Genomic DNA, 10,006 nt, shown 5'->3' with positions numbered 1-10,006 from the left:
TCATTGTTGGGGTTCTTCTGGACCAGGGTCCATCTGTGCTGGCATCCATCAGGGTGCCGTCCACCTAGACCAGGGCTGATCTCTGATGGCATCCATTGGGTCTGTCTGGACCAGGGTCCAACCATGGCACCGGTGTCCATCCAGACCAAGGTCCAACCATGGCACCGGTGTCCATCCAGACGAGGGTCCATCCAGCCTGGCTTCCATGGCACTGGTGTCCATCCCAAGGCCCACCCATGGCACTGGTGTCCACCTGGACCAGGATCCATCCAGCCGGGTATCCATGGCACCAGTGTCCATCCAGACCAAGGTCCAACCATGGCACTGGTGTCCACCTGGACCAGGGTCCATTCAGCCTGGCTTCCATGGCACCGGTGTCCATCCAGACCAAGGTCCAACCATGGCACTGGTGTCCACCTGGACCAGGGTCCATCCAGCCTGGCTTCCATGGCACCAGTGTCCATCCAGACCAAGGTCCAACAGTGGCACTGGTGTCCACCTGGACCAGGGTCCATCCAGACTGGCTTCCATGGCACCAGTGTCCATCCAGACCAAGGTCCAACCATGGCACTGGTGTCCACCTGGACCGGTGTCCACCTGGACCAGGGTGCATCCAGCCTGGCTTCCATGGCACCGGTGTCCATCCAGACCAAGGTCCAACCGTGGCACTGGTGTCCATCCAGACCAGCTTCCATGGCACCGGTGTCCATCCAGACCAAGGTCCACCCATGGCACTGGTGTCCACCTGGACCAGGATCCATCCAGCCTGGTATCCATGGCATCAGTGTCCATCCAGACCACGATCCATCCAATCTGGCCACCATCAAGCATGTGTTGGACCAGGCTCCATCCAGACCATCACCCATTGGGCCAACACCCCTGTAGACCATGCTCCAACCTTACCCGCACCCACCAGCCCAGGACCCACGGTGCTGATCCTCACTGCAGAGGAGAGAAGAAGCCACCATCAGCATCCCCAGCCGCATCCAACCCTCGCGCTGGACCACGCGCCCCAACCTCCAAGCCTTGGAGATGCCACCAAGGCCCGTGCTCACCTTGAAGCCGCTCCAGGTCTCAATCTCTCGGAACAAGGAGTTACCGGGACAGTCGGTGCGACCCATCTGCCGGTGCCCCCGGAGGGTGTAGTTATGGTGGAGCCTCCCTGTCCTCACAGCGCAGGGCAAGAGCTGGTCCCTCACCAGGGCGATGGTGTCCGGGTCAGGTAAGGTGCTTGTGAAGTCTCCAATGTAACCCACGCCGTATCCTTTGCTGTTGTAGCCTTTGGTGTGGGCACCGACCCAATGCCATCCTCGGCCTTGGTACAGGTACCCGTCGGAGCCCACCACGAAGCTGCAAAGCAGCCATTGGGCATCACAAGGTGCTTGGTGATGGGCGATGGGATCACAGTTGGTGGTGATGAGACCATGGTTGGTGGTGATGGGTGATGGGTGATGGGACCATGGTTGGTGGTGATGGGCGATGGGACCAGGGTTGGTGGTGATGGGCAATAGGACCATGGTTGGTGGTGATGGGCGATGGGACCATGGCTGGTGGTGATGGGACCATGGTTGGTGGTGGTGGGCGATGGGACCAGGGCTGGTGGTGATGGACGATGGGACCACGGTTGGTGGTGATGGGCGATGGGACCATGGTTGGTGGTGGTGGGACCAGGGTTGGTGGTGATGGGACCAGGCTTGGTGGTGATGGGACCAGGGTTGGTGGTGATGGGACCAGAGTTGGTGGTGATGGGTGATGGGACCATGGTTGGTGGTGATGGGACCATGGCTGGTGGTGATGGGACCAGGGTTGGTGGTGATGGGCGATGGGACCATGGCTGGTGGTGATGGGCAATGGGACCATGGTTGGTGGTGATGGGCGATGGGACCATGGTCGGTGGTGATGGGCGATGGGACCATGGTTGGTGGTGATGGGTGATGGGACCAGGGTTGGTGGTGAAGGGTGATGGGACCAGGGTTGGTGGTGATGGGACCACAGTTGGTGATGGAGTGATGGGTGATGGGCAATGAGACCATGGTTGGTGGTCATGGGCAATGGGACCAGGGTTGGTGGTGATGGGTGATGGGACCATGGTTGTTGGTGATGGGTGATGGGACCATGGCTGGTGGCGCTGGGCTCTCACCTGTATCCGATGTCGTCCCAGCCACGCGTGTCCTGGTGGAAGCGCTGCATGGAGCGCATGGCGCGGGAGCAGGACTGGAAGCTGTGGCACGGGGCGCTGGGGATGAACGTGTGGTGGATGAAGACCGACTCCAAGGGCAAGGTCAAGGCTCTGGGGGTGCCCCGGTAGGGACGGGCACCCCACATGCACCGGGGCACAATGGGCGGGCACTCTGCGAGGGAAGGAGACATGGAACATCTCTGTGGGGACATGGGGACATGGAGCATCTCTATGGGGACATAAGGACATGGAACATCTCCATGGGGACATGGAGCATCTCCTTGGGGACATAGGGACATGGAGCATCTCCTTGGGGACATGGGGACATGGAGCATCTCCCTGGGGACATGGGGACATGGAGCATCTCCTTGGCGACATGGGGCATTTCCTTAGGGGCATAGGGACATGGAGCATCTCCATGGGGACATGGAGCATCTCCTTGGGGACATAGGGACATGGAGCATCTCCTTGGGGACATGGAGCATCTCTATGGGGACATAAGGACATGGAGCATCTCTATGGGGACATGGAGCATCTCCTTGGGGACATAGGGACATAGAGCACCTCCTTGGGGACATGGGGAATCTCCATGGGGACATGGGGACATGGAGCATCTCCTTAGGGACATGGGGACATGGAGCATCTCCCTGGGGACATGGGGCATCTCCTTAGGGGCATAGGGACATGGAGCATCTCCTTAGGGACATGGGGACATGGAGCATCTCCTTGGGGACATGGGGAATCTCCATGGGAACATGGAGCATCTCCCTGGGGACATGGAGCTTCTCCTTACGGACATGGCACATCTCCTTAGGACATGAAGCTTCTCCTGGGGGCTTGGGGACATGGAGCACATCCTTGGGGATATGGGGATGAGCATCTCTATGGGGACATGGGGACCTGGAGCATCTCCTTGGGGACATGGAACATCTCATTAGGGTCATGAAGCTTCTCCTGGGGGCTTGGGGACATGGGGCATGTCCTTGGGGATATAGGGACACGAAGCATCTTGACGAGTGAGTGACACATGGAAGTGGCTTCCTGGGGTCCCTTCATCTAAAGGACGTGGAGCATCTGCTCCGGAGGTCCCTTGGCTGGTGGCCATCCAGGGGACACTTCAGTGCCCATCCAGAGAACAAAGCAGTGCCCAGGGACCCATTATCCTGAGGACACATTGGTGGCGATCCAGAGGACATGGTGGTGGCCATCAGAGGACACATCAATGGCCATCCAGGGGGCATGGTGCTGGCTATCAAGGAGACACATCAGTGTCCATCCAGAGCACAAAGCAGTGCCCAGGGACCCATTATCCATAGGACACCGATGTCCATCCAGAAGACATGGTGGTGTCCATCAAGGAGGCACACCAATGTCCATCCATGGACCACACCAATGCTCATCCAGTGAGCACACAGTTGTCCATCCATGGACCACACCAATGCTCATCCAGGGACCACACCAATGTCCACCCATGGATCACATCAATGCTCATCCAGGGACCACACCAATGTCCATCCATGGACCACACCGATGTCCATCCATGGACCACACCAGTGCCCCATCCATGGACCACACCGATGCCCATCCATGGACCACACCAGTGCCCATCCATGGACCACACCAATGTCCATCCAGAGACCACACCAGTGCCCATCCATGGACCACACCGATGTCCATCCATGGACCACACCAATGCCCATCCATGGACCACGCCGATGTCCATCCATGGACCACACCAGTGCCCATCCATGGACCACACCAGTGCCCATCCATGGACCACACCAATGCTCATCCAGGGACCACACCATTGTCCATCCATGGACCACACCGATGTCCATCCATGGACCACACCAGTGCCCATCCATGGACCACACCGATGCCCATCCATGGACCACACCAGTGCCCATCCATGGAGCACACCGATGCCCATCCATGGACCACACCGATGTCCATCCATAAGGCATGGTGGTGTCCATCAAGGAGGCACACCGATGCCCATCCATGGACCACACCGATGTCCATCCATGGACCACACCAGTGCCCATCCATGGACCACACCGATGCCCATCCATGGACCACACCAGTGCCCATCCATGGAGCACACCGATGCCCATCCATGGACCACACCGATGTCCATCCATAAGGCATGGTGGTGTCCATCAAGGAGGCACACCGATGCCCATCCATGGACCACACCGATGTCCATCCATGGACTACACCAGTGCCCATCCATGGACCACACCAATGCCCATCCATGAACCACACCAGTGCCCATCCATGGACCACACCGATGTCCATCCAGAGACCACACCAGTGCCCATCCATGGAGCACACCGATGTCCATCCATGGACCACACCAATGCCCATCCATGGACCACGCCGATGTCCATCCATGGACCACACCAGTGCCCATCCATGGAGCACACCGATGTCCATCCATGGACCACACCAATGCCCATCCATGGACCACGCCGATGTCCATCCATGGACCACACCAGTGCCCATCCATGGACCACACCAGTGCCCATCCATGGACCACACCAATGCTCATCCAGGGACCGCACCATTGTCCATCCATGGACCACACCGATGTCTATCCATGGACCACAGCAGTGCCCATCCATGGACCACACCGATGTCCATCCATGGACCACACCAATGCTCATCCAGGGACCACACCATTGTCCATCCATGGACCACACCGATGTCTATCCATGGACCACACCATTGTCCATCCATGGACCACACCAATGCCCATCCATGGACCACACCAGTGCCCATCCATGGACCACACCGATGTCCATCCATGGACCACACCAGTGCCCATCCATAGACCACACCGATGTCCATCCATGGACCACACCAGTGCCCATCCAGGGCCCACAGCAGTGTCCCACCATCCCAGGCCACATGTGAGCACTCATCACTCCCTTCAGTGCCCACTGGGGACCCCCATCCCACCCAAGCTCCATTTGGGGTGCAAAGTCCTCCCATCCCCACCTCCCTACCCACGTAGAGCTGGGTGAAGTCCCGCGCTGCCCGCCCCGCGATGGCCACCACCTCCTCCGGTCCCACGTCCTGCAGGAGCTCCTTTGTGGCTGGCAGCACCCGCAGCACCCTCAGCATCGCCTCCACCTCCTGCTCCAGCTTCTCCGGCCCCATCAGCATCCCAAAGTCTCGCCGCCGGTAGCTGCTGCGGGCTCTCCCTTGCTTCGTGGTGTTGCCCATCCCATAGTAACCCCGGAGCAGATCAGCGAGCGGGATGGGTGCTTGGGCCACTCGCGCACCCAAGAGCACCCCATCCATCGCCCCGTTGGCGACGGCGTCAGGGATGGGTGACGGGGGTCCCAGGAGGGTGTAGTTTTGGGGGTCATCCACATCGTCCCAACAGCCACCGGGTCCCAGCGTGGCTCCATCACCACCGCGAGCCAAGAGGAACGATGTCCCCAAGGCCTCGGTGATGGTCACAGCGTAAAGAGGGTCAATGGTGGGCTCAAAGGTGGGGAAGGGCCACCCCGACCCCCTCTTTTGGCCCACCTCAATGCCGGCGAGGAGGGGCCCGAGGGCCACGGTGGAGCCGTCGGGTGCCAGCACCACAGCATCGCGGTGGAGGAGCTGCCTGAGGAGCACCCATTGGTGTTGGCTGAGCCCTGGCGGGACTGGGGGGGGCTCCCCCAGCACCGTGCGGCACCCAGGGGTGCTGCAGGCACCCAACGCCCGCGCCAGCTCAGGGAGGGTCCGGTTGGGGCTGTCGGCGTCGAGGGCTTCCATGAGCTCAAGCACGGAGTCCATGTGGCGCGGTGGGAGACCTGCGGGGGGGGGAACACGGGATGGGATACAGGAGGAGCACCCATGGGTGAAGGGGGAGCGATAGAGGAAGGGAGGGCGGGAGCATCCATGGGGATGAGGGAGAGAGAATGAACACAAAACAGGGGGAAAGGATGCAAAAGAGGGGAAAGGATGCAAAAGAGGGTGAAAGGACCCAAAATGGGGGGGAAAGGACCCAAAACAGGGTAAATGGACCCAAAACACAGTGAATGGAGCCAAAACAGGGTGAATGGACCCTGAAGAGGAGAAAGGATGCTAAAGAGGGTGAAAAGACCCAAAATAGCGGGGAAATGACCCAAAACAGGATGAGAGCTTCCAAAACAGGGCGAATGGACCCAAGCCAGGGTGAGAGGACTCAAAAGAGGGTGAAAGGACCCAAAAGAGGGGAAAGGACACAAACGAAGGTGAAAAGACCCAAAACAGGGGTGAATGGACTCAAAACAGGGGGGAAAGACCCAAAACAGGATTAGAGCTTCCAAAACAGGGTGCATGGACCCAAACCGGGGTGAGAGGACCCAAAGGAGGGTGAAAGCCCCCAAACCAGGTGAAAGCACCCGGAACACGGGAGAAAATACCCAGAAAAAGGCAAATGCACCCAAAACAGGGTGAAGTCACCCAGAGCAATGTGATAAGTGTCCAGAGGAGGGCGCAAGCACCCCGGAAAAGGGTGAATGCACCTAAAGCAGGGCGAAACCACCCCAAAACAGGGTGAAACCACCCAAAACGAGGTGAAACCACCCGAAACGAGGTGAAACGACCCCAAAACAGGGCGAAACCACCCCAAAACGGGGCGAAACCATCCCAAACCAGAGTGCACCCCCCTCCCGAACGAGACAAAAGCACCCAAACCGGGGTGAATGCGCCCAAAACAGGGCCAGAGCACCCAAAAAGGGACAAATGCCCCCAAAACAAGGTGAAACCACCCCAAACCAGGATGAAAGCGCCCGGAGCAGAGGAACTGCACCCGAACCAGGGTGAATGGACCCAGAACAGGGGGGAAGGCACCCAGGGGTGGGTGAATGCAAGGTGAAAGCACCCAAAACAAGGGGGAATAGACCCAAAACAAGGGGGAATGGACCCAAAACAAGGTGAAACCACCCCAAAACACGGTTGAAAGCACCCAAAACAAGAGGGAATAGACACAAAACAAGGGGGAATGGACCCAAAACAAGGTGAAAACACCCCAAAACAGGGTTGAAACCACCCAAAACGGGGTGAAACCACCCCAAACGGGGTTGAAACCACCCCAAACGGGGTGAAAGCACCCAAAACAGGGTGAAAGCACCCCAAAACGGGGTTGAAACCACCCCAAAACAGGGCGAAAGCACCCCAAAACAGGGTTGAAACCACCCAAAACGGGGCGAAACGACCCCAAAACAAGGCTAAACCCCCCCAAACCAGGGCAGAGGCACCCAACCTGCGGGCTCCAGCACCCATCGCCAGCACCCATCACCCAGTACCCCCCTTCCTCCCCCCCCATGGGCACAGATTTGGGCTGGAATCACCCAGATTAGGGCAAATCAAAGCAACCAGAGCCTGCCAAGGGGGCCCTGCCGTTGTCACACGTGTGTGGAGGCGTGTTGGGGCATGTTAGAGCGTGTGCTTGCGCACTGGGGTGTGTTGGGAGGTACCGAGAGATGCTGGGGCGTGTTGCGGCATGTTGTGGGGGGCTTTAGTGGGTTATGGGGTGCTTTAGCGTGGTATAGGGTGCTTTAGCGTGTTATAGGGTGCTTTAGCGTGTTATGGGGTGCTTTAGCATCTTATAGGGGGCTTTAGCATTTTATGGGGTGCTTTAGCATGTTATAGGGTGCTTTAGCGTGTTATGGGGTTCTTTAGCATGTTATGGGGTGCTTTAGCACGTTATAGGGGGCTTTAGCATTTTATGGGGTGCTTTAGCGTGTTATGGGGTGCTTTAGCATGTTATGGGGTGCTTTAGCATGTTATGGGGTGCTTTAGCGTGTTATAGGGTGCTTTAGCATGTTATGGGGTGCTTTAGCATGTTATGGGGTGCTTTATCATGTTATAGGGTGCTTTAGCGTGTTATGGGGTGCTTTAGCGTGTTATAGGGTGCTTTAGCGTGTTATAGGGTGCTTTAGCCTGTTATGGGGTGCTTTAGCGTGTTATAGGGTGCTTTAGCGTGTTATGGGGTGCTTTAGCATGTTATGGGGTGCTTTAGCATGTTATAGGGTGCTTTAGCGTGTTATAGGGTGCTTTAGCGTGTTATGGGGTGCTTTAGCATGTAGTGGCGTGTCGAGGCGTGTCCCTACCTGTGCCGGGGCGGGCGCCCATGCTGAGCACCAGGAGCAGGCTCAGGACCATGCTGCCGGCTCCGGGTCCTTCCCGTGCTGCCGGGCTCCGTGGCCCCGGACTTTGGCCCCAGCAACGGCACCGGGGCGGGGACACGGCTGCCACACGCGTGTGCTATGGGGGGCGGGGAACAACACGTGTGTAGGAGGGGCCTAGGAAGGGGCCACGCGTGTGTATGTGTGCGTGCACGTGCATGGGGGTGTATGTGCACGCGCATGCGCCTGCATGCATGCACATTTGCTTCTACATGTATGTTCATGCGTGTGCGTGCACGTTGGGGGGAGCATGCACATGCGTGTATGCATGGGGGGATGGTCACGTGTGCATGTGCTTGTGTATGGGGTGCTTCTCCGTGTGCGTGCTGAGGAGGTGTGTTCATACGTGTACGTGGGTGTGCATACGTGTGTGTGTGCAGGGAGTGGATGGACACACATGTATGTGCCATGTAGTGCACAGGGCAGGTGCATGCATACACGTGTGAGTGTGCACACGGGTGCATATGTGTGCAAGGAGGTGAGCAGGGGTGCTGTGTGCTTGTGCACGTGTGCATGTGCGTGCACCCATCTGTGTGGCCAGCAGGACACATGTCAGGGCATGAAGCCCCCATGACACACATGTCAGAGCATGAAGCCCCCAGGACACGTATGAAGGGTTGATGCCCCCCATGACACACATGTCAAGGCATGAAGCCCCCATAACACACATGTCAGGGCATGAAGCCCCCATGACACACGTCAGGACATGAAGCCCCAGAACACATATGAAGCGTTGATGCCCACATGACACACATGTCAGGACATGAAGCCCCCATGACACGTATGAAGTGTTGATGCCCCCGTGACACACGTCAGGGCATGAAACCCCCATGACACGTATGATGTGTTGATGACCCCATGACGCACATGTGAGGGCATGAAGCCCCCATGACACACATGTCAGGACATGAAGCCCCAGGACACGTATGAAGGGTTGATGCCCCCATGACACACATGTCAGGACATGAAGCCCCCAGGACACGTATGATGTGTTTATGCCCCCATGACACACATGTCAGAGCATGAAGCCCCCATGACACATATGAAGTGTTGATGCCCCCGTGACACACGTCAGGGCATGAAACCCCCAGGACACGTATAATGTGTTGATGCCCCCATGACGCACATGTCAGGGCATGAAGCCCCAGGGCACATATGAAGGGTTGATGCCCCCATGACACACATGTCAGAGCATGAAGCCCCCATGACACGTATGAAGGGTTGATGCCCCCATGACACACATGTCAGGACATGAAGCCCCCAGGACACACATGTCAGGGCATGAAACCCCCAGGACACGTATGATGTGTTGATGCCCCCATGACGCACATGTCAGGGCATGAAGCCCCAGGGCACATATGAAGGGTTGATGACCCCATGACACATGTCAGGGCATGAAGCCCCAGGGCATGTATGAACCGTTGATACCCCCATGACACACATGTCAGGGCATGAAGCCCCAGGACACGTATGAAGCGTTGATGCTCCCATAACACACATGTCAGGGCATGAAGCCCCATGACACGTATGAAGGGTTGATGCCCCCATGACACATGTCAGGGCATGAAGCCCCCATGACACACATGTCAGGACATAAAGCCCCAGGGCACATATGAAGGGTTGATGACCCCATGACACACATGTCAGGGCATGAAGC

General features: G+C 57.8%; 1 protein-coding gene across 1 annotated transcript; it reads right to left on the bottom strand.

Moving 5' to 3' along the window:
- Positions 1 to 798: 798 nt before the first annotated feature.
- Positions 799 to 8,348, bottom strand: LOC130610026 (N-acetylmuramoyl-L-alanine amidase-like). The gene is made up of 5 exons (XM_057429568.1): positions 8,275 to 8,348; positions 5,188 to 5,988; positions 2,141 to 2,351; positions 1,056 to 1,350; positions 799 to 942 (listed from the first exon to the last, which is right to left on the bottom strand). The coding sequence occupies exons 1-5, from the start codon at positions 8,324 to 8,326 to the stop codon at positions 940 to 942; spliced, it is 1,362 nt and encodes a 453-aa protein (XP_057285551.1). The 5' UTR covers positions 8,327 to 8,348; the 3' UTR covers positions 799 to 939.
- Positions 8,349 to 10,006: the final 1,658 nt, after the last annotated feature.

This window comes from Pezoporus wallicus, unplaced genomic scaffold (genome assembly GCF_028554395.1).
Source record: "Pezoporus wallicus isolate ANWC-B61680 ecotype Strahan unplaced genomic scaffold, APGP_CSIRO_Pwel_v1 contig_9547, whole genome shotgun sequence".
Taxonomy (NCBI): Eukaryota; Metazoa; Chordata; class Aves; order Psittaciformes; family Psittacidae; genus Pezoporus; species Pezoporus wallicus.
This window is presented reverse-complemented; position numbering and strand designations above follow the sequence as displayed.

Excerpts from the sequence above, each read along its gene's own strand:
- LOC130610026 (XM_057429568.1), bottom strand. The coding sequence starts at position 8,326 with ATGGTCCTGAGCCTGCTCCTGGTGCTCAGCATGGGCGCCCGCCCCGGC. Across the intron at positions 2,352-5,187 it reads CTTCACCCAGCTCTACGTGG|AGTGCCCGCCCATTGTGCCC; the intron begins GTAGGGAGGTGG and ends CTTCCCTCGCAG. Across the intron at positions 1,351-2,140 it reads TGGGACGACATCGGATACAG|CTTCGTGGTGGGCTCCGACG; the intron begins GTGAGAGCCCAG and ends GCTGCTTTGCAG.